This window comes from Athene noctua, chromosome 6, assembly GCF_965140245.1.
Source record: "Athene noctua chromosome 6, bAthNoc1.hap1.1, whole genome shotgun sequence".
Lineage (NCBI taxonomy): Eukaryota > Metazoa > Chordata > Aves > Strigiformes > Strigidae > Athene > Athene noctua.
Genome location: NC_134042.1, coordinates 4,757,413 through 4,782,500, shown reverse-complemented (window position 1 = coordinate 4,782,500; position 25,088 = coordinate 4,757,413). Strand labels below are relative to the sequence as shown.

The 25,088-nt window shown below is 41.8% G+C and overlaps 3 protein-coding genes across 6 annotated transcripts in view; 1 reads left to right on the top strand and 2 right to left on the bottom strand.

Annotated features, from left to right (window-relative positions):
* IFTAP (intraflagellar transport associated protein) overlaps window positions 1–6,056 on the bottom strand; it is a 48,526-nt gene extending 42,470 nt beyond the window's left edge. For 2 of the 4 annotated variants that reach the window (XM_074909368.1, XM_074909367.1), the window contains exon 1: window positions 5,434–5,566. The gene's annotated coding sequence lies outside the window, so the exon portion shown is untranslated. Of the gene's footprint in view, window positions 1–5,433; window positions 5,567–5,834 lie in introns of those variants that run through there. The other 2 variants (XM_074909365.1, XM_074909366.1) reach the window with 2 other exon arrangements.
* On the top strand, window positions 1,813–8,033 carry RAG2 (recombination activating 2). The gene is made up of 2 exons (XM_074909364.1): window positions 1,813–1,889; window positions 6,202–8,033. Exon 2 carries the CDS (start codon window positions 6,216–6,218, stop codon window positions 7,821–7,823), a length of 1,608 nt encoding a protein of 535 aa, XP_074765465.1. The 5' UTR covers window positions 1,813–1,889; window positions 6,202–6,215; the 3' UTR covers window positions 7,824–8,033.
* Window positions 8,034–16,078: 8,045 nt separating this feature from the next.
* On the bottom strand, window positions 16,079–19,274 carry RAG1 (recombination activating 1). The gene has a single exon (XM_074909207.1). It carries the CDS (start codon window positions 19,187–19,189, stop codon window positions 16,079–16,081), a length of 3,111 nt encoding a protein of 1,036 aa, XP_074765308.1. The 5' UTR covers window positions 19,190–19,274.
* Window positions 19,275–25,088: the final 5,814 nt, after the last annotated feature.

The following is a 25,088-nucleotide window of genomic DNA, read 5'->3' as shown; positions in this document are numbered from 1 at the left end:
GTAGAAGAAAATCAAGTGAAACAAAGCATTTCCATAACAGTGAACAATCTGCTGAAAACAGACTACCTATGTCAATGTTATTAAAACAGAAATTGCAATAGAAAAGTCTATTTATTCATTTTCGCATGGGTACTCTGCCAGATAAATTCAGGATTCAAATCCTTAATGTTCTTGCTATGACCTGGACAGTTCTGAACCTGCTTTTCCTGCCTTGCAGATACATTATTCTGAAGCTATTTGCTGCAGCTCCTCCACAGCAGCTTGTCACTGACAGTTGCAGAAGACCAGCTTGGACAGACCATGTCCTCAGCCAAAACTGACACGCTGTTGCCAACAAACTTTAATTTTGCCACCTTCTCAGCCACTGTAATTGGAAAAAGAATTTCTAAAAATAAGGCATGTCAGCTGGCAGAAGGAGAATAAAATGAATATAAAATATTAAATGAGACACAATTGGGAGGTTATATTTTTCACTTAAACATTTATATCTCTTTTGCCAGTGGATCTTTGATCACAGACCCAAACAAGGGTCAGACTATGTCAAGCACTTGGATAACAAGCTGTCAAATATCATCTAGGCACTACTGAAAACAGAAATAAATGTGACCTGAATGCCTTAAATTTGGAGGAAGTTAACTTCTTCAGCTTTCAGCTCTGCAGTACAGTCTACTTTTATCTTTGTTTCAGTAGAGAAGTACTAGGTCCATATGGATGCTACAGGGCACAGTGCCTTAGAGCTGCTGTATTTCAGATGAGAAACGTCACCCACATCCTATCTGCATTACAGTTATTCAATGTCTCATGACAATTTTTGCAAACATTTGGTATGTTTGCTTTGCTGTACTAATCAAATTCCATTTCAAGCTCCTTCTATTTCTACTCTCACAGCAGTTTCAAATGGAAGATGAGATATTTCTAAAATACTGTGCAGCAGATGTTGTAACTCAGGAGTGGGTGAAGTAGGGCCAAGAAAATAAAAGCAGGGAGCTATGAAGAGTGAATTGTTTTCCAGGTTTTTCTGTTTATTTGCTGTGCTATATTATGTAAGTGGCTTATCCTCTGTGCCCCAGCACTGCTAGCTGTTGAAAGGATATGTTCCCAGAGGACTTCCCAGAGTCTAATTATTTTTTGTTGGAGAAAAGCACTGTGAAAACTGATGAAAAATGACACGGGAAGGGTGCAAAGTTTTATTAGTCTTTCAAGGTCTGTTCAGAAGGCCACTGAAGTAGAAAAAAATACATTCCTAATAACTTCAGTGGACACTGAATTGGACTTTTAGTCGGCCCTCACTCACTGGGTTGCATGCATTTGTCATTTCCTTTGCTCTGTTTCAATGTCACTAACTACTTGCAGCGGAGTATTCCTGGGGAAAGCAGTAGTAGGCCAGTCAGAAGAAATCGTTTTCTTTTACTAGCTACTGAAATTATTTTTTCTTTGAACTCAAAAATTACTTTACAGCACATTTTTATATTACAATAGCAGTGAAAAGTTCCGAAAAAGATCATGAGGTTCACAGGTTTAGCAGTGTAAGAACTATAAAAGAGCATATGCTGCAGATATTTACAATCTAACAGACATCTACTGTTACTCTGGTCTGGTTCTACTGCAAAGAGTTAAAGCTTCTGGAAGTTGGTGGGTTTCTTGTTCTGCCATCTGAAAACAAGAGAGAAAAGGAAAAAAAAAAAAAAAACGGTCACAGCCTGTTAGCCACAGTAGACCGAGTTCTCAGGAGCACATCTGCAAATTAAGCAGATAGATTCCCCTCCATCAGGCTGTCTTTCCATGCCACAAGCCCCCTGTGCTGTCAGAGAAGATTCCTCAAAGTGCTCACATTTGAATCCCAATTACATAGAAAGATTTTGGAGGACACAAAAGACCCTATCAGTCAGGTATGTCTAACTTATTGTTTTGTCCAAAGTAAACTTCGTTGATACACTTAGTGAATGTTTTGAGAAATACTATATAAAGATTTCCCTCCTTAAGCCTGTTAATGGAGGACTTCAAAGCTCTGGGAGTGTCTGTATATGATTTTGATTGTGAAGAATTTGGGAACAGCACTTGCTTCTCAGGGGTATGCTTTTTCATTTTGCAAAAGGAGGTCCTGCAGATCAGTCAGAGAAAAAAAAACAATATACAATAGTGCAAAATAAATGTACTTCTACCGTAGATAGCTGTGTTCATGCCAAGTTAAAAATAACTGCAAACTAATGACAGAATTTAATGGTCAGCAATGAGCATTTACCAACTAAGACTCCACGCTATCCTGCAATCCATTCTCTGTGTCTAATCAGTGCTGTTCAAATACCCTCCCTCTGCATAAATGAAAGGTGCTTTGGGCTTGCTACACTTCATAAGATCTAATAATTCATTATTTGCTAGCATTCAAATTACTGTGAAAGTATTATGAATATGGTATGGTTTTAATGCTGATAAACATTAATATGAAATGTCACACTAAACAACAGTTCTGATTATTCATTGTTCTCCTGTTTAAAATGTTTTTGTTGCCTAATCAGGTAACAGGCACAGCACATAGGTGAACAAACAACCACTACATAGGGGCAAGGAGAACAGTAAGTAGTAAACACAGTCTGGGAGTGACTCGGTGCCTAAACATAGTCATCTAGTGACATCTTATAAACCATAGATTTACTAGGACCTAAGACACAGGACCTACAGGAGGCTTGCTGCCTTCCAGAAGACAAGAAGAACACCCAAAGGTATACGAAATGTCACTTGATGTTTAGGCACCTGAATCCTACCCCTTGTTTCTGAAACACATTCATCTCAGCAAACATCTAATATAGTTCCTGAAATAATACCCCACATACAAAACTGCAACTATGTCCATCTATTTCCATGCTAAGCACAATTCAAATCGCAAAGTACCTTCTCTCTTCATTTGCCCCATCTGTAAATAAATCTCCCAATGCACCTATCTAAATCTGAATTTCCTGTAATCTCTTCTTGCCGTACAAACAACTATTAACTGAAAAAACCACAGCCCAAAATCATGGTTGATTTTAAAATAAAATAGGGGAGAAGATTTGGCTTTTTCTTGCTGTTAGTTTAGCTTCTAGCTTCAGATCTCTACAGGTCACTTCTCAAATACAGGGGTTATAAAAGTAATGCTGAGATTCTTACTTATTTATATAATCCTTGAAGCTTCATCTTTTATAAAAATACCAAATATGATGAAGCATGACTCAAGTCACCGTAACTGGTAATTGTTTATGTAACTCCACCCTTCTTTATTTAGCCATCTTTACTTCTCGTAGTGTCTTTTTGCTTCTATCTTGCACTGCACCACAACAAAGGCATTTGTCTCTTTCCCTCCACACCGGCACTAGTGCTAATCCGACTCCACAGTCACAAGGTTTTGAGCATAAAGCCCCAAAAAACTTTAAACTTTTTGGTTATAAGGTTAGATTTCTACCTTCTGGGCTCCCTGAAGCTGCTTAGGGTCAGATGTGCATTGGCCCAAAGGAATCAGCGGTGTTGGAATGTTAGAGGTCAAGGTCGGCACAGCCAAAGCTCAACTATGCTGTATTAACACACCATAATTAGCACGAAACAACCTGGAAAGCCAAAGCAGTTCCAGCAAGTGCCTAAGGAGCTATTCTGTCAGAGAATCTCGGATATATATTCTCCCTGTTACTTACTGAACTGCTTGCTTATGTAAAGTTCAAGAAATATTAAGGGATGACAAGGAGGAAGTGTGTTTAAGTGTGTTTATTTAAGGAGTAAATTGTGTCTGTCAATCTCAGTTTTAATCATTTTCATTGGCCTTTTCCCCACTCTGTATCTACAACAGTCTCTTCAGATAGTATACTATTCAGAACTGATTATTGCTGCATATTTGGGAAATAGCTTGTGACATTGTGGACACTAATAATTGTCATACTTGGAGATTCTTCAAGTATGTGTAAGAATACAAATGAATGGCAACATTTCAATTACATTGTTCACCATTTTTAATGCTCTTGTTAGACTTCAAATATAGACCAGCGGTCAAATGTAGAACACGTCTTACAAAATACAGAACACTGACTTCAGAGGTGTTCATGGTGTCTTCAGACATACTACTTTTCTAGAGGTCCTGTAAAAACAAAGCAGCTCAGTAACCACTAAGAAAGAAAAGATGAAGGAAATCTAACACAGTAAACCCAACTTAGTGCAAGCTCCTCTAAAAACACCATTTTTGAATGGCTGTAAGAAACAAGCAGCAGAGATTCCTGTTTAGCATATCACCTGAAGGTAAATAACTTGGCAAATCTTTCCTCATGCAAATAACAAAACCTGCTGTGTATACTGACATGCTCAGAACAGGGTTCACTAATTTAATTAACTCCTAACTGAACCTGACCTACAGTGCAGTACTTCTGAGAAAGAATCTAGATGTAGAAAAAACTCCCACCTTCAAGGGCAGAGGAATCTAAATGTAGAAAAAACTACCACCTCCAGGGCAGAGGCATTGGGATTGGTTACACAGTGAGCTGAACTTGACCGTGATCTCTGGATGATTCCACAACACCCAAAAAAGATAACAGAGCTATTCCACGGATTCTTTTTTAAATAGACTCTGTATGGCTGGGCCTACTCTGTCTGTGTGCTCTGGCCTAAGCACACCTGACTAGGCTCACCTACCTCTGGAAGCATTTAATGGCAGATGCGTATTTTAGCACAAGCAGTTTGCGTACCAGTTTGTGGGCAGGCAACACAGGAATGTGGTACAACAGTTCCTACCGTGCAGGAGGACATGCACAGACAGCACTTTGATGCAGTCAGTGTCACAGTTCCCATGATTTTACAGAGACTCTCACTGCACGCTATGTTGTTCCAGCGTCCCCAGGTTTTAATGTCACGCAACTAGAAGATACCGACCATTCCTTAAAAAATAAACCCTATGTGTCTTGTTTTTGCTGTTACAGTAAAATGAAAGGCAGAAGCAAGGAAAATACGAATCCTAAAGATTTTGAAATGAGGAATTATATTTTAAAACATAGAGGTTTTATTTTACTTCAAATATTGTATTTGAAAGCTGGTTCACACTTTTACATTCTGGGGATCTGGCAAAAGCTAAGACAGAAAACTTGGGCGTTTGCTCAAACGCACAACTCTGCTGTCACCGAAGGCCAGTGCCAATGAACCAGGCAGCTGTGTCCCTGCCCGGTGTCTGTGCTCTGCAAAGCTCCTTCAGGGTTATCAACCAGGCTGACTACGTAAACTCTTCTAGATTTTTGAACAAACAGGTTAAAAAAGTCACCCTTTGAGGCCTACTCACAAAAGCACGAGCACACAGCAAAGATAAAGAATTGGATGACGCTGTGGCAAGACCCTGGCAGCAAGAATCCCCCGTCCCCCCTCAGTCACCCTGCCAAGGCTGCTCGGCACAAGGACAGCTTCTCCCTCTGCCGCCTCAGCGATACCTACGTGGTTCGAAACGCAGCCGGCAGCGGCTGATTCCAAATGGCTTCCACAAAATCTTGACGTTTTCCTGGTAAACCTGCAAAATGTTCAACAGAAGGTTGCGTTCGGCTGTGTAGGCGCTTACTCCAGCTCCCTGACTCCCCGCAGCACAGGCCGGCCCGGGGGCGCTCCCCGCCCTGCCCACACGCGGGTGCCGCTCCCGGGGAGCCGCCGAGCCCCTCTGGGGGGGCCCGGCGGGGGCCCCCGCGCCCCTTCTCGGCAGATGCCGCGCGGCCTGCGGCGGCCTGCGGCCCCCGGGCGGCTCCAGCGCGCCGGGCCGGCACGGCCGGCAGCCACGGGGCGAGAGGCGGGCAGGAGAGGGCCCGCCTGGTGTCACCCGGCCGCGGCCCCGCGGCCTCACTCACCGCCGCCCGCCCCCTAAGCCCGCCGGTGCCGCTGTCTCGGGCCGGGCCGAGGCGCCAAGCGCCAACTACCGGCCCCAGCAGGCCGCGGGGCCGCGTCTCCACGGGAGCGGCCGGGCCTGGAGCGGCGGGAGCCGCCCGGGGCGCCGCTGGGGCGGGGGGGTCCGCGATGGAAGGCTGCGGGTCCGGAATCCCGCGGAACGTCGGCACAGCTCTTGCACGATTCACTCCTTGAGTTGCAGAAAAACATCTCTTTTCAGGTCTCAAAGCGCCAACTGAAATGCAGCTTTAATACGATTTATTCAAGTAAACAAATCTCATAGAGTCAGAAGCGTGTTTCATCTGGGTTTTTTGTTTTTTTTTTCCTCAGATATTGACCACAGTATGGCCCAGTCAGCAGACGAAATGTCCCTGCAGGTGGTATCGACCATCAGTAATTCGTCCTTGCTTCAGCCGGGCTTCTCCCTCCTGAATTTTGATGGGCATGTTTTCTTTTTTGGGCAGAAAGGATGGCCAAAGAGATCCTGTCCCACGGGTGTTTTCCTTCTGGATATAAAGCAGAATGAGCTCAAAATGAAACCTGCCTTCTTCTCTAACGACTCTTGTTACCTCCCCCCTCTCCGCTACCCTGCTCTTTGCACTCTCAGAGACAATCCGGAATCTGAGGAGTACCAGTATGTCATCCATGGTGGGAAAACACCTAACAATGACCTTTCTGATAAGATTTACATTATGAGTCTGGTAAGCAAAAGTAGCAAGAAAACCACATTTCAATGCGTTGAGAAAGAGCTAGGTGGAGATGTCCCTGAAGCGAGGTATGGGCATACAATTAACGTAGTTCATAGCCGGGGAAGAAGCGTGAGTGTTATATTTGGAGGGAGATCATATACTCCTCTTTCACAAAGAACCACTGAAAACTGGAACAGCGTAGTTGATTGTTTCCCATCTGTGTTTCTTGTGGATTTTGAGTTTGGATGCAGTACGTCATACGTACTTCCAGAGCTTCAAGATGGACTTGCTTTCCACGTTTCAGTTGCCAGAAATGACACAATCTACATTTTGGGAGGCCATTCGCTTCAAAATAATACCAGGTCCCCCAGCTTGTACAAGCTAAAAGTTGATCTCCCGCTAGGCAGCCCAGCCGTGACCTGCACCGTCTTGCCAGGGGGGATATCTGTGTCAAGTGCTATAGTGACTCAAACTGGTGATAGCGAATTTGTCCTTGTCGGGGGCTACCAGTCTGACAACCAGAAACGGTTGCTGTGTAACACCATAGTTCTGGAAGACAGTAAGATAGAGATTGTTGAAAGGGCGAGCCCGGACTGGACACCTGATATTAAGCACTGCAGGATGTGGTTTGGCTGTGATATGGGCAAAGGATCTGTATTGCTGGGCATTCCAGGCGCCAACAAACAGTTAATCTCAGATGCAAACTACTTCTACGTTTTAAGATGCAAAGGAGCAGAAGAAGACAAGGAGGAAGAACTGACAGCACAAAGTTGCAGTCAGACATCGACCGAAGACCCTGGAGACTCCACTCCATTTGAAGATTCGGAAGAGTTTTGTTTTGGTGCTGAAGCCAATAGCTCTGATGTTGATGATACTGACACTTACAATGAAGATGATGAAGAAGATGAATCAGAAACAGGCTACTGGATCACCTGCTCTGCCAGTTGCAATATTGACATTAACACCTGGGTCCCTTTCTATTCAACAGAGCTCAACAAGCCTGCAATGATCCTGTGTTCCAATGGGGCAGGCCACTGGGTCCACGCACAGTGTATGGATCTCTCAGAGACCATGCTCCTGCGTCTCTCAGAAGCAAACGTCAAGTACTTCTGCAACAAGCACATTGACCTTAATAAAGGGCTACAAACTCCCAAAAAGGTGGTGCACCTCAAAAAGCAACCCATGAAACCATTGCGTAAAAAGAAGACCATGAATTTAACGACGCCAGCGAAAAAGTCCTTTCTTCGGAGACTGTTTGAATAGATTTACACTGCTGATTTGTATTCACCTGGGAGGAAATGAAATCACAGTCAAAGACAGCTAGTAATGGTTGAAGCAGAATGGGTTAGCTCAAAGAGATCTTTTTATTTAATTGATTTCAATTATTTCAGTATTTCAGCTACATTTCAAAGCTCATGAATTGTTTTTGTCTCTTAAGTGTGCTTTTGTAATATCCCCTTAGGAACCCCATCATAGAGGGCACTGTGCGAAGGTACAGCCAGAGACTGGTAACTGTGTGCTGTATTTTATGCTCTAACTTACTCCCCAGTTATCCCCAGTGAATTTAATGGAACTGCTGGTAGGATAAAACGTTATCCAATGTAGGCAGTGCTGTCAGCATCTGTCCATGAAGAACATTATATTACCCATTTTAATATTGTATCTTGGTGAGTAGTTCTAGAAATATTTGGCCTAATTTATAGCTGCATTACTCCAATTTTATGTTCATGTAATGAAATAAAATTAGACTAATTACTCTGGTTTTAAACTAAAGTCCCTTGTGTCAGAAATAATGAAATATTCAGACACTGAAGGTCAGTTTTCTTCAGGGACTTCCATTATGGAAAGATTACATTTGGAACATTTAATTCTGGATAATTCATTTTGATTTTGAGAAGTATTGAATGATTATATGTCAGTTTTGGCTACAGTTGTGGCATATCATCTCATAGTAAAAATCAAATTGCTTTTTTAAACCACTGTGCTCAACAACTGCTTTGTGTTTGTATTTTTAAAAGTCTAGTATGCCAATAAAGTTTATAAGAAAAGTGGCTGACTTTTTTTCACCTACTCATGGGGTAAATCAAACACTGTAAATCCCAAAGTCTACGAAAGGAAAACATGTATGCTTGGGAGGTCCATCTGAAGTCAGATAAGAGGTCTAGCTCCACAGCCACCCCATGCTGTGAGCTCTCATTGACTTCAGAAGAAGAAGTACCTTCTGATGAGCAGGACTTTTATCATTTACTCCAGGTCCTCCGCTATGCATTTCTTTCTCTGCTCTCCCAGGGTGACTGTGTAGAGTGTGAAAGCTTAAAAGTGCGAGCTCAGAGTGACTCATTGAGCCAGTGGAGCATTGTGAGGGTGGAAACAAATGCAGCTGGCTGCTCAAAGCACGAGCTGAAGATTGGATTCAGATTGAAAAGGACATTGTCAAGGTTGAATAGCCCAAGAGTTTACTGAGTTTTTTGCGGATTCCTTTATTGGCTATTTGTAAAACCTCATCATTCTTAACTTTATTTTTTATTTTTATTACTGCTCCAAACATCTTTTCAAAAAATCAATACTATCAGCTCCACATTTGTGAGCCAACAATAATAGCTCAGTATTCACAGTCCAGCTCTCATGCTGGACCCCTGAATAAAAAGAAAAACAGGAGCAGCTCTCAGCCATTTGATCACTACGTGTAGATCCTGAGTAGCCACTCCTTTACAAAGCAGCATGTGCAGCACAGTATTCCTATCAACACAGATGGTGTATCCACAGTACTCCCCGTAGAACCTTCGCAGCTCAAGTCAACAGCAGAGGAAGGTAAAGGGCAACACCACAGCTTCCATCTCCAACCTTTTCATGTACTGAGGGAGGTTCTAGTCTGGGTAGAACTTGTAAATGGGAAGTAGATCACCCTGTCTCCCTTCTCACCAGTTTGATACTGGTATAAATTCATAGATTCCAATGCTAGCTTCCTGATTCTTTTGTCATGCTGCTTTGTGTAAGCTTAGAGTATATAGTGCTATATGTTTTTCCAAGGAATAAATGAGTATCATACCCATTTAAGCCCCTTCAAACTGGTGAAGTTCTACAGTCAACAGCCCCTTTTGTAGGTCAGTCATAGGTCTTACTCAGTTGACTTGTCATTAAAATATACATTCATCACACACTCTTCATAGGCTTCATTTACATTAGCCAAAAAAAATTCCACACCAATATTAAAGCCACGTCATCACAACATCAGCAAAGAGGGGCAATATATTCTCAGAACAGAACTCCACTCCTCATCCCTTCACCATTTGACAACAACAAAAGACTCCCCACAGTTACTGAACTCCCTGGCAACGTCCAGTGCATGTTTTTGCCTGTTACCTCTCCCAGTTACTGTCATCATCTCAAACTCCTCAGACCTCACATTGTGTAACACATTTGTCTGCTTGTGTAGAGAAATAAAAGGATGGAAACATTTTCCAAAGGGAAAGCTCAACACTGGCCTAGCAGCAGTGACGTTCAGGCAGAGATAAAGCCTGGCAGCTCAGGCACTGGTGGTGGGGTTACAGTATGTTGGGAGCATCTCTGAATTTCCAGAACTGACTCCTGCAGCTGCAGTGACTCCCTGAGCGCGGAGGAGCTGGCAGCACGTACGCTCGCTCAGCATGCGGCAAGCACCAGCACATATTGCGGCCCCTTCCAACTCTTACCTGAGTTGTTCTTCTTTGCTCTAAGACTGTGGCTATGAAACAAGCAAGTCAGACTTTAAGATACTCCTGACCAGGCCCATAACATTAGTGTATTGTATGCTTGAGCTGTGGGGGTTTTTTCAACGTATGGTTTATTTGAGTAGGAGGGAGAAATTGCTTGGTCAAACCATGTCCCAGCCTCACAGTGAAGGGCAGCACAAGCAGCGTTAAATCACAGCTCAGAGACTGTAGTCACTGCAGGAAGAGGGAGTCATAAGTAAAATGTAATATTCCAAAGGACTCAAACATAAAGAGATATATGAACAGCAACCTGTAAAGAAGACACTTGACATAGCATTCAAGACTGCAGAAAGTACTTAATTCCCTGATAATTCTGATTACACTTTTGAATCATGTACTTGTTAGACCATTGATTGTCTTCAAAACCAGATAATCAATACAAGATGTTTCTTCCTCAGGCAGGTTAGAATTAGAAGATAAAGTAGATTTGAGTGCAGAAGTAAATCACTATTGTATCTCCATCCAACTGACCTATGTGTTTTGTAACCACAGCAAGCATCATCATGGTTCCTAGACACATTTTAGTAACACTATGTCGTTATTATCAGCTTTTATGAGAATAATATGTGGATTTTACTGCTGTTGAAAGGTGCTTGGACCCTGAAGTACACGATTAATCTGCAGGAAAGGCACAGATTAATCTTAGTGGTTGCACTAAAGCATGTGTCATAGTTTACAGTGACCCATTGCACCAACAGACCATTGAAAGGAGTGGAAATAATGCAACTGGGAGGTCAAAGCAAAAGGAAAAGATTGAATTCAGATTGAAAAGGAATCCGTAAAAATTTTACTGCTAGACTCAATGTATTAAAGACAGAAGGACTGGCTTACTTCTTTTTTTCCATGGTTGGTGGCTATAGCTCCTTCCATATTTGATTTCCTACCCTATCCCATTTCAAACAAAACGAACTTCTGGGAAGGGATAGAGCAACAGCCTCTGAAAATCAAATTCCAATTTAGTGTCTCTACTTAGCCTTTGAAAATTGTGACACCGAAGCCCATTTTTTCTTTAAAAAAAGCAAGACAGTAACCTTATAAACCTTCCAATTTCTCAATACATACACATATACAGGAAGAACAGGACACCAGCCACTACCAGAGGTGTGCAGGACCTCCTTCAGGTGGTAGTTACTGTGCATTTCCTTATCCACTGGCTCAGAATGCCCATCTTCAGAGGAACACTGCGCATTGAAAATACACCTCTTGACCTCTCTCCCAGCACCACTAGAAAAGGTGCTAATTAAATTCTTCCTAGTGTGTCTTTTTGTATTTTGGACAACATCAAGCTTCATGAAGAAGGTAGAACAGCTCCCACACTTAGGACTTGCAGCTGGTCAGCTGTTTGAAAATTATACCGTATTCAGTCACCTAAAACAATACTCTGAAGAAGAACAGTGACAGACCTCATTATTCTTCATCTGATCCCGATTCTAACAGGAATATGTGGAAAGTAAAATTCAGTCAGTTATTACAGATTCAGGAATAAAGGAGTTAAATAATCCTAATTTAGCATAAGTCTCTCAGGCTTGTTTTTTTGTTTCATATGGGTTCTGTTTTTCCCATCCAACATTATTCTTTCAAGGTCAGATGGAAGAACTAAGCTGGTGATATAAAGTCCAGAAATTAGATGTCTAATTACCTGATTGCACAAGGAAATCGGGTAGCTTAATTTGCTCATCATTAATTCCATCCAAACCAGTTGGTTTACATAAATCTTTAGACCCTGAAATATCATTGCAGGGAAGAAAGAAAGATTTTCTGAGGTGGAATAAAGGGAAGCTATAAATCATGAACTGAAAGGTAGACTGGAACGAGTCCTTGCAGTTCCATCTGTGACGAGGAACCAGAATTTGGTGCAAAGGATGCACAGCAACCAGTAAAGAGGCTTAACTTGTTAGCATGGACATAACAGTGCAAGGCTGATTTTAAACAAACACTGGGATGGTATTAGTAGATGAAGCAAAAGCCATTTACAGCCTAAATAAAACTGGTTTCAAATTAGTTTAGCTTTCTGTCAAAACAGTTGCCTGTGAGGAAAGGACTGCTGAGACTCACAGAGTGAACTCCATAACAGGGCTGGAATCACGGCTGTCTCTAGGTGTTAGAACAAGCCTAAATATGAAAAGCATCCACAGTTTGAATGAAAAGTAAGAAAGACTGTTACCATGAAATTATGTGCATAGTTGAAAAACTGGTAAGAAATACAAAGCTGGAAACTTTATTTATAAGACCTTTATTTTAAACAGGTTTCATGAATTAAGAAACTATAATACAGTAGGAAAAAGTAAAATTATGAAGCCATGCTGTGAGACAAAGCACAGAACTCAGTGTAGTCAGAAACTAGGATGCTGTAAACATCTAGAATTTGTTTCTGAACTACCTGACTAAAAGTCAAAGCTGATTTGCTTAAAGTCAATAGAATTATTCCTGTGAGGAAAAAAATATGTGATACCAGAATCATGGCTTCTAACATCATTTCATAACATGGCAATTCACAATACAAAGCCCTTGAATAAAACCAAACAAAACATAAAAGATACATAATGTGATTGTATAAAAACTACAGTCAATACAATTTCAGAACAAGAAAATTACTTACTGTGAATTACTGAACGATTTCTACCAAAAGTATTAACGTAAAAAAGAAAATGTGAAGGTTTGAAAGATTATCATGAATAAAAGTGTCTCCATTTTTCTAAAGCCTCTTCAGAATCAAAAGGCTTAACAATAGAATGCGTAACCAAATGCAGTCAGAATTTGTTTACCTTCCAATGCATGTGCATACAGCATTGTTATTTTACCCTTGTATACAACAGCTTAACCTGCAGATACCTCCCCTTTCAGTGCCATGTTTTCTAATGAGTTCAAAACTCTCCAAGAGAGTCTCTTCATTTACAGAAGTTGTCAACAATGGGGAAGAAGTTAAGCTTGATTCAAGTCTAAAGAAATGAAAGGTAAAGAAAAAAAAATACTAGTAGTTCTCTGCGTCAACTATCCTGCCCAGACTGGTAGAATGTGAAATGTGTTTTAATAATATTTCACAAAATACTTTCACGTGTCATTGTATTTCTCTGTCCTCATCTAGGTTCCGTTCAGTCTGGCGAGTTACCCCAGGATATAAGCCTCGTCTTGAGAAATCATGCATATATGGATAAAACTTACTCAACCCTTTTGAAGGCAGCGAGACGAATCACTTGCTGTTACATCAGCAGCGTGTTAAAGTGAATTTGGAATTTGAAATTGTTGGTGGAGTCAATGAAATTACATGTGTAAAATGAGTAAGGTCTGGTCTGTGACTCCAGTGGCACATGTGCATTGCAGTGAATGGGTCCAGATTACTTGAGAGTGAAATTCATTCCTGTGCAAAAGGCAGCAAAAACTGTATATACCACTTAAATGGAGCGAAAATCACCATGAGGTGAGTCAAGACTGTTAAACTACACCCTAGGTTATTCAAACAGAGTCAAGAACAAAACATAAGGTAATACAGTTGTCCCAAATATACATAAAGAGAAAAAGAAAAGGATGCAACTATTTGCATAAAGAAAAACGTTGACCAAAAATGCAAATTATATCTGCATTTACTGCCAAGGGATGCTCTTTATACCTGATATTAATAGTCGCTGGGAAACAGCTGTACTCTTCTGCGTTTATTGGTAAAGAATGACACTTTGTAAGCCTCGTATTTATGCTTTATGGGAAATACTTGTTTTATTCAAATAATTGGAAAAAAATAAATTCATCTAGAAACAAGCACTTGTTCAGCGCAGATGTACATGGTACACCATACCAAAGACGCTGTAGTCCTTATGACTGCTTAGAAAAGTAAAAGGCATTATTACCAACTGCAAATTTTGACATAATGTTTAACTATGTTTAAAGAATATTAAAACAAAATTCTAAACAAAATCTTTAAAAAATAGTAAACTTTAGTAAACTTTAGTAAAAATAGTAAACTTTAAGTAAGCTTTAGTAAAAATAGTAAAATAGTAAGCTTTATTTTTTAGTAAAAATACTAAAAATAGTAAACTTTCATGAAATAAAAAGAAAAGTATAATTATAATAACATTAAAATTTGTACTAACACTTAACTATTTTCTCATTGTCCATAAATGGTAAATACCAGACCCTCAAAGATACAGTAAATAACATGAACAAGGTACTATGAAACAAACATTAGACAGTTACTTTGTGTTTACTTACACTTACAAACCAACTGCCACATCAAAATAAAGACAAAAAGAGGAGTCTTTTAGATCTGTGCTTTGATTGTTTCTGCATTTAATCTTGTTTCAGAAATATTACTCCAAACACAGTAATGCCCTAGCTACAGGTGCAAACCTGAAAGATGATTGGGGGCATCTCAGGTACTTTTGAGTATATTTAATGAATATGTCATTGAATTAAATTCATATAATTTTAGTATATGAATATGCTAAATACCACTTCAGAAAGGCAAATACCACTAACAAAACGGTTCATCTAATACAGTATGGAGGAATGCCAACTAAACATTGCTGTAATAATGTAAAATACAGTATGCGGTAATTTCAAGACAACTCATTGCTTTTTGACTAATCTTGTATGCCACCTATCCTTGAGGTTAATAAATATCATTCCTCTCTTACAGATTTGGAAAATGAGACTGTGAGTGTGGTGTCTCCCAGGTGTGAAAAAGCTTGGTATCACCTACAGCGGGAGCACACCAGCGGTGGTCAGTGAAATATCCTAACAGAGAAGATGAGAACACTGCCAGGTATCTCATCAAGGTAATATCCATCTCCTGAGAAATGGGTCTGCTGTGACTAAAGTCACTTGGCGAAACTGTGGACCTGCTGGTATTAATGATGACTTACTGATGACTTTAATGAGTCCAGGAACTCACTCAGTAAAACTCTACTCATACAAAATTATACTGTATACTGAAGTTACCATAGAAATCTGAAATGCTCCTGAAACAACAAGCTACACAGCAGAGCTTGAATGTACTTTATATAGAAGAGATAACCACAAGGCACTGTAAATCCTGATTTAGGAGCACAAGTCCAAGTTTGCATTTTAGAGTAAACAGACTACGATAAAAATATCTTTTAAAAAATTCCAGTTACTTTTCCTATATCTTCATATAGTAAATTAGCATGGTGACAGCACCATCTGCTCCTAAGCAGTACTACAATATAAATGTTAAATAGTAATATTTTTTAAAGTTTGTGAGATCAAAGTTTGCATCTTTAATCAGTATTTTATATAAAAATAACTGAACTTTATCCCAAAACAATTACCCAAGTGTCTCACTGACGAATCTTTACTTATAAAAGCCAAAGGACCGTCAATAAAATAATCAAACCCTCGTTAAATAGCAAAATAGTTTTAAAAATGCAAACGGAACAAATAGCCACACTCCCTTTTTCAGCAACTGTCATAACTCTCCAGAATCGTATTAATTCCAAAATACTACTTTATATAAAACCTCGTTTACTTTGGCTTTCTCACTTGTAAACAACACTCTAAGACCAAAATAAAGTGAAGACCTTTCTTTGCAATTTGTTTCTGCTTTCATCTTGCCTAACAACTGGTAAATGCACCACTGTGTTGCCTCTCGGAAACTCCCCACAGACGTGGTGTTTTTATTTAACTCCACTCAGCACCTTTAACAGGGAGTCTAAAAATGATCGTTTCAGACTTCCCTGTACCTCTAGAGGCCTGAAAAAGAAGTTGCCTCCTTGCAGGAAGACACCATCACAAACTCAACACCAAATGTGCCATTTAGAGTTCTGCTGAATCATTGCTTTCCAAGACCTCCAGTGGCAGGGAGTCACCTAAACTATCCTCTGGATCAATGGTGAAGCCCTGGCTTTTTAACGTTTTATGAGCATTCATGAACTTCTGGAGGTACTTAGAGGTATATAGCCAGTGATGCTTCAAGACATCCTCCATCTCGTAGCATTTGGACTGCCTGGCATTCATTTTTCGAAACCTCCTGAACAGTTTGTTTCCAGACTCATTTCCTTCACTTGCCCAGGCCCCAATGGATCCGTCTCTTTCAATGATTTCAGGAACATGAGCAAGGGTTTTGTGGAAATAATTTGTAATCTTGCCTTCATACCTATACTTGAACTTTGTAGATAGGAGCTCAGCAAAACGCTGTGAATTGTAGCTATACTGGCACAGCAACTCTGGACACTCCTTGGCAGGGCATGAGGATCGCCACACCGGCTTCATCTTCAGATAAAGGTCCATTAGTTCTTTCAGGGCTTCATGCCTTTCCTCACACTTTATTAATTCACATACTGCCTCTACTGCCTCTTTGGACATGAGCTTTCTAGCAAAATTTCCACTCATCCTCATCATAGGCTTTAAGTTCATCTTCTTCCTGAGGTGTTTGTCAAGAGTCAACTGCCACCTCTTCCTCTCCTCTTTAGACACATCAGGATTCTTGTAAACTTCACCAATCTCCATCTGGAAAATCCTGTAGAATTCTGTTGCGTTGCCAATGTCACAGTGCAACGCATCTATGGAGGGAACTGTCTCAATAAAAGGTTTGGCTGAAACACCCTTCACTCTGTCACGGAGCTCAGCAACAGATTCGTGGTATGGGTTGGACCTCCATATTTCATATCGCTCCAGATTTTCCGCATGGCTCCTGGTTATGGAGTGAAAGACCAAATTCTGGGATGCCTCTAGGCGGGTTGCGTCACACAGGGTACAAATGTAAGTGGAACCCGAGGCCTCCAGCCCTTCCACTTCCCGCACAAGTTTCTCATCGTATCCTGTACCCCTAAAGATGAATTTGAATGTTCTCAGGATGCCTCCCATTTCAAGTAGCAATTCACTGTTCTTCATAGCCTCTCTTTCTGCTATGAGGGGGCTCAGGATTGCTGTCAGAGTTTCATGATCCGATTCATCAGCCAGCATAAGGCACAAGGGCTTGCAACACAACTCTGAATTGGGCTTTACTTCTTCAAAGATCCGCTTGCTTTCATTCCCAAGTGCTATAGCAATGTTCATGACTGTGAAAGAAAAGCGAACAGCCTTCTCTGGGACAGCAGGCCCACTTCCATGCTTCTCGCTGACATCTCCCATTCCATCACAGGACTCTTTTACTACCACAGTGAAGGGACCGTTCAAATAGTCATCAAGGTTTTTTGCTTTCATGCCTTCCAAGATCTCCTCCTCCATGTCCTTTAAGGCACAAACCAAGGCTGCATCATATCGAAATCTCTTTGCGATTGTGTCTACTGGGTAGTCGTCAATGGAGAGTGGCAATCCTGATAGTCCATCTATAATTCCCACTTCTGTGTTAATGGATACATTTTTCAAGGGAGGTTTCCACTCAAATGGATGATAACCTGGTAGGAGGGCTTTCTCAGCAGTGCGAAGAGCATGCAAAGGCTGGAAGATCTGCCTCCCAGTGACAGCTTTTACTGTTCTATACATTTTATGATATTGGCTACAGCTGAGAAATGTGTTGACTCGGATTGCCAGGCAGACAGCAGGGTGAAGTCCTGATCCCCTCCCTTGCATTATAGCCTCCAATTCATCTGCTTGTCTGTGTTCATTTTTTGCTCTTAAAGCTAGCAGGAACAAAGTCATGCATACAGCCTTTATATCGCCACCTTCTTCCTTCTCAGCAAAAGCCTTGACTTGGTGTTTCAGTTCTCTCAGGCGATGTTTCTGAGCTCTCCTGGTCAAAGACAGGAGATGCTGCCTCGGTCGTCCACCTTTATTTACGTGGCAGTAGAGCTCCCTGTCTTTCACCTCCTTGTGGCTGGAGAGGTGTTGGCCATATTTTCCATGCAGGATCTCCTCATCACATTCCTTTACAGGGCATCTTATGCCCAGGCTATCAAGGACGTTCAGGAAGGATTTCACTGGGGTTACCAGATCAGTAGGGAAGCAGGGATACCAGCAGGAGGGGCAATAGCTGCCCATAACCTTGATACATTTAAGGATGCAAGTTCTGCAAAACAAGTGTCTACATGTTGTTTCCACTGGATCTGCCAAAATATGCTCACAGATCTGGCAAGAGATGGATTTAATGAAATCTTCTGGGTAATCAACTGCAAGCAGCTTGGTGCTGAGATGTATATTCTTGCAATTGACAAGCTCTTTCATTAAATTTTTGTTGTTTATCTGTGCTTGGTTCTTTACACCTCTGTTTATTCGAGCACATTCTGCCATGGTCTTCACACGTTTGCCGTGTTGTACACTGGGTGGCTGCTTTTTTCTCTTGACTCCCCGACTGGTAGTGCCACACACATCACAGTTTGGGGAGTGGGGTTGCCACTCCATTGTGCTGTTCCTAGGAAAATATACTTCACATGGAGTATTACTGAATTTTCTACGGATAATACTCCAGCAGTTGTGACAAAATTGAGTGGGATGGATAGTATCAACATCCCCTCTCACATCAATCTTAAAAACCTTAGCGATAAGGTCTGGCCAAGAGGTTGCTTTTTTCTCTTTCTTTCTCAGGAGCCACAGAGTTTCATCATCCACCGGCCCATGCACTGGATGAGTTCTCTTGTAACAATCAGTTTTAAAAGAAACTCCACAAATGCGGCAAAGTTGCTTCAGATTGTTCTGATGAGCTTTTCTTTCTTGCGTTTTTATGTCATCGGCATCTTTCTCAAGTGCCTGCCTGTTGCCCATTAAGTCCATCTTTCCTTCTCTTGGCACTGCTTCATCTTTATGCAATGTGATTTCCTTGTTTGAAGAAGTGACCTCTTCTGCCTGATCTTTGTTTATGTGCTGGCTGTCATCAGAAGGTGTTTTTTCAAATGATCTCACTTTAAACAGCTTGAATTTCCATTCAGAAAATTTTGTATATGGATGCTGAATTTCTTCAGGCAGGTCCATTTGTGATGCTACGGACATCTGCAGTCTGGCAGAAACCAGATCACCTGAGAAAGAGAAAGAAGCTGTAAGTTAGCTTATCTTCCAAAATTAATAATAATGTCATGGCTTTTAATAGAACAGTTCTAATCACTTTAACAGAGAAATGCTTTGGAAGTGAGTTATTCGTCCACGACACTTACAGAATTGAGAGGCCCACAGACGGCTGTCCACTCAGTATCTCAGATAAGTACCCAAATGTGTTTTGACTTTGATCTTGAGGCATCCACATGTCTATTAGATCACGGATGCACCTTACATAAAGCCATTAGTCATCTGGTAGGAATATCCAGATCTGCCCCTTCCCTCTTATGCCTGACTGAGCTCACCATAAGTAAAGCTACTAGACAACAGAATTACATCCTGAAAGTTTGGTGACATTTTTATATGAAACTGAACTCGATTGTTGTCTGAAAGATAGAGTTTTGTCTGCCTCATGCTATATTATCTAAATCAGCAAGACCATTGCTCACACACCACTTGTTAGTCCTTGACCCGATCTGAAGTGTCTAATACGTGCCATTCTACATGGGCAGAGCAGCACATACTACTTGATTCCAGTGTTGACTTTACCCAGGCCCCAGTTTTGTAAGGTACTTTAGCATGCTTAATGAATGTGAGTACCTCCATTAAAGCCTGAGGACTGTACCCTGTGTTGATGCAAAGTGCTGTAGTTCCCTGGACAGGAGATATGGCAATTTATACTGGCTGCAGATTTGCTCGACAGAGAATATTTATACATTGTAAGTTAGTCATCTGTTAAAGTGCCCTGCTGAGAACTCTCTCTGTAAGGATTACTGGTACTGGAAAGCTGAAAATGTCTGTTCAAATTTGACCCCAATTCTAGCTTTCATAGAGATGCAGCCAAAAGTAATATCAATGTGGTTGCCATGGAAATACGGTATTGTATAAAAATAAATACAAGACTTTCACCTCAAACACTGAAACTTTTTGCCACTGCATCAGACTTAGAAAACAAAATTGTGTGGAAACAACAGAAGTGACTAACAACCTATTTTTCATTACCTGGCTATGAGAAGTGCACAAAGTAAACAGTGTAGAGAAGATTAAATTATGTTTTTTGATTTATTTCGTTTCTACTGATCTTATTGGTGTGAGTAATAAAAAAGAGGAAGACTATACATTAAGACTATATACTAGAACTAGAAATGATGTGGGTATGGCTGTGGTTTCTTTAACTGATTATATCACCACTTAGCAAGTCACATAACTTGTCAAAAATCTCAGCTCAGTGTCTGTTCGGAAGGTGTCCTTCAAAAGAAATATATCCAAGCCACGGTCTAAAGGGATGATGCCCAGGGTGTTTCTGAGATTATTTCATTTATAACCTTTCAATACAGCATCAACTCAGTTTTTCAGAGTCTGTTGGGAAAGGACTGCATGCTTTGATTAAGTTCCAGATCTGGAATGATGTATCAGTCTGATCAGGTCTTTCCTTAAGAGATGTGCTTAACTTCAAAATCGTTCATTAGGCGTTGGCAGCTAAAATTTAGGTTTGTTTTCTTCCCAGCCTCTCTACATTTCATCCCACTGAGAACAAGCTGCCCATACTGCTGTCCCCATCTGCCTGCATTGCTCCCTCCAGCTGCCGATACCGCTAAAGATTTCTCTCTGCACGGTGGTCCCCGATGCACTGCGGTGTTCGTCACCGATCCAGCCTGGCAACGTGCTTGCTTGTGTTCTGCTGCTCAAAGATCTGTGATGTGCAGCTGTGCCCAGATGTACTCAGAGCACTACTACTGTTTTGCTTTCTTGGCTGCATCCTGTGACAAACTTGGTAAAATCTCTCCACTGAGCAGTAACCTGTTTGCCCCTGAATAGTCCTGTGTTCCTATTACCCGCAGAGTAATTGTACAGCTAGTTGTCCTATACTGTCCGAGCATCCTTTTCTTCTACATAACACTCTATGCAGTTTTGTGTAATTTCACCATTTCCAGCAGCACCTTCAGCATCTCCTAAACCACGAGCAATGCCTCCTCAGGGCAGTATCTAAGTCATTGTAAAGAAACAGCCAGCACCAAGTACATTTAGGGCAAAATATTTAATACTTTCTCTGTTCTTCTAACCCTTTGACCAAGTGCCACCATAGTGCCATCCTCATCTCCAAACCCATGACCTAACTCTTGCTATTAATCACCAACTCCAATGAATCACAGTTTACACCTGCAGAAGAAAAGTTCAAGCATTCTTTTCCTTTTTTCTCTTTCATTCAATGTGCCCTGAAAGAAAGGAATGGCAAAGAAGCCCTCTCAGCTCACCCAACCTTCACCTTCCACAGTAGATAATTGTTGCAAACAGGCTACTCAACAAACACTTTGCGGGCTTTTTGCCTAGCTCCCAGGCAGTGGAGATTTCAGCAGCTCTCTTGGGAGAGCTAGAAATATTCCCAGTGCCAGGAATATTTCCTGCTACTCAGACTAACTTTGTCTGTGTCCTGTTCTTCTAGTTGGGGGTCACACTGAACAATCTTCCTTCTCCCTGCCTGCCCCACTCAGATTCTTTTGGAACGAAGCCCCAGCATGAACCCCCAGCTGTAGTTATTTGACTCCAACAGCTCTGTTCAGTATTACCCCTTTTTGTCTTGAAAAGGGAAAAGAAACTCCTTTTCTTCCCAGATCACAATATTTCATACATTTCTGAAGATGAGCGAGATTGCAATACATTTACTCACAATCAATGAAGACCTTCCTTTCTAGATAGCCCCACCAAAATGAGCAGAACAACCTCTGAGGCAAGGAAGCACATATAAAATAAAATCATTGACTTGCATATTAAACCAGAAAAGCAACCAACATTCAGATGTCCTACAGGCATCTGGGATGCTGTCATTAAAACTGCCTACCTGTAGCTCACTGTCAATTTGTAGAGCTGCTGCTCTGTCTGCCCAGTTTGCTCCTGTCAAGCTTGCTCGCTCTCTCCTGCGTACTCCTGCTCTTTCTGTGTTCCCTCTGCTTTTTAAAGACACTGCAGTGCTGTTTATCTCACTTTATCCCTGTCCCTCCAAGCTCCTACTACCACCCTGGTGCTAACCACAGGGTACTTCAACTAAACACAATACAGAACTCTCAAATCCAGGTGGCACCTGGCAATTCATGAGGCTTAACCACAAAATTCGTATAAACAAGGTCTTGTGAGAGACTCTTGGGCTCTGAGATAACTATGCAGACCCTGAGGAGCACCTGCACTGTTTTTTAGCACAAAGTTTTGCATTTGTGTTTATTCTTTATCATTTCAGAGCTGGTTTCTTCACTGTTAACTCTCAGAGAGGAGAACCTGGTGTCTGTTGACACCACTGTCCCACATCACTGAAGGTCAATGGCCCGCTTCCTCAGGTCAACAGCAGCCAGGCTTCTGGGGTTTGGGTGAATTGACAACAGGGATCACAAAACATCCTTTCTTCTGATACTGGTGTTTAATTTTCAAGAATATTACCTCTTTCGTGATGTACATCCAGGGATCTGAAGGCCCTGAGCAGGGAGGACAAATCATCAATATAAAAGCTACCTATATACATATTGAGTAACTGGTAGATACTACACCAGGCATATACCACAGGTGGCCACAAACAGTTGGCAGTAGAGTCTCTTTTCTGGAGAAACCCAGCTGAACACCCATGCTTAGTTTCCACAGAGAAACTGTCTCAAAAACTGACTCAAAGTGGAAAGAAACCCAATTCTGTCACACCACAGCACCCTGAAAGATTTCAGTCTCCATACATAACATTGTGCAAAAATTTTAGCGAGCCATCAAGTCCTTCCAAATGTGAGCATAAGTTAACACTCCATAAGCAGGCATTGGCAGTAGCAGCATGACTACATAAACACCTACCCAAGCATTTCCCTTTCTCAGGAGACTTTGTGATCCTGCAGGACTCAAACCCTTTTTCAGCTTGCACACTCTCCTCTGACAAGGTGGCTATGAGGGAGGCCACTGTGCTTCCAGTGCAGCTCAGGATCTCCCAGTCAATGTAGCTCCTACCTGATGGCAGCCAGAAGAAAAACCAGCAAAAGTTGTAATATTTGGCATTTTCTATAGCCAAAAGAGGTGAGAGGATTCCCTCCCTATTACCCACTCTAATTTCACAATGCATTCAGTTCTTAGAATCACAGAAACATTTAGATTAGAAAAGACCATAACATCATCGAGTCCAACCATTAACCTAGCACTGCCAACTCCACCACTAACCATGTCCCTAAGCACCATGTCCACACGTCTTTTAAATACCTCCAGGCATGGGGACTCAACCCCCTCCCGGGGCAGCCTGTTCCAATGCTTGGCAACACCTTCTGTGAAGAAAATGTTCCCTAATATCCAGTCTAAACCTGCCCTGGTGCAACTTGAGGCCATTCCCTCTTGTCCTATCACTTGTTACTTGATAAGAGACTGACACCCACCTCACTAGAGCCTCCTTTCAGGTAGCTGTAGAGAGCAATCTGATCTCCCCTCAGCCTTCTTTTCTCAAGGTTAAACACCCCCAGTTCCTCAGCCACTTGTAAGACCTGTCCTCCAGACCCTTCACCAGCTTCACTGCTGTTCTTTGGATCCGCTCCAGCACCTCAATGTCTTTGTTGTAGTGAGGGTCCCAAAAAACTGAACCCACTCATTGAGGGGCGGCCTCACCAGTGCCGAGTACAGGGGTCAGATCCCTTCCCTGTCCCTGCTGGCCACGCTAGTGCTGACACAAGCCAGGATGCCACTGGCCTTCTTGGCCACCTGGGCACACTGCTGGCTCCTGTTCAGCTGGCTGGCAAGCAACATCCCGAGGTCCTTTTCCACCGGGCAGCTTTCCAGCCACTCTGCCCCAAGCCATTCTTGTAAGCTGCTGTCTTCAAGACATGGTTACTCCTGACTCTGTGTGCCACACGAGAGGCCAACGGTTCCTCAGTAACCAGGTGTAATGATTCATGTCAAAACAAGTAATGTATGGAGCAAATAAACAAAGTATGTGTGGAGTATGTAATGCATGGAGAAAGTAAATAAAGTTTGGCACCAAACCCTGATATGCTTGCTCAGATTCTGACTTACGCAAAACCCTAATGTGAAATAAATTCCAATCAGAAACAACTGTATGGGAGTGCCAGGGTAGGGTGGAACAGAAATTATAGAGGTTATTCCAAGCCAAGGCAGTGTGGGGCAAGGATACCACGGCTGAGGCATTTGCAGACCTCTAAGAACATTAGATGGCTAGGTCCTGAGCCCAGCTCTCCCACTGTCCCTGTTTTGTCTGGGCATCCTAACAACCTGCCTATTTTTACTATTCACTCCCTATCATTTGGAGAGACCTTTTTAAAAACATCAGATCAGGCTGCAATACCAGATATCAATCAAAATCACTCTCTGCAGTCACATGCTAGTTTCCTCCCTTATCTTGAAACGGCAGACACGGCTCCCTGACAATATGCATTGTTATTATTGAAGGATTTGGGGCTCTTTGAGAAGTAGTTTAGCAAATCTCTCCCTTTGGGATGCTTATTCAAAACTTCACCCAGGTAGCTGGCTACCTGCCCCGTTCCCCTGGGAGCCCAAGTCCCCGCGCAAACGGTGCTGTACAAAGAGCAGCTTGGTTATCAAAGGAGCTGCGTGAGCATATGTAAGCCTAGTCAAGTGTTTTCATTCCAAAGTACCCAGGAAATCACCTTGAAAAAATACTGTCTTGTAGGGATACTGTAGGCACGTGAAGGTTTTAATAGATCTCGAATTGCTAAAGCTTTGGCTGTGGTTTTTGTCCGTATGAGCATAATTGCTCAACAGTTTGAGCTGCACAGATCCAATGCTGGAAAATGTTTTCCCTGTGCAACTGGCACCACCGAGTGGGGAAAAAGCATTTTTGCACTGGTTTCTGTTACAGCAGGGGCATTTA

What these genes read in the sequence shown, in the direction of transcription:
- RAG2 (XM_074909364.1), top strand. Translation starts at nt 6,216, where the DNA reads ATGGCCCAGTCAGCAGACGAAATGTCCCTGCAGGTGGTATCGACCATC.
- RAG1 (XM_074909207.1), bottom strand. Translation starts at nt 19,189, where the DNA reads ATGTCCGTAGCATCACAAATGGACCTGCCTGAAGAAATTCAGCATCCA.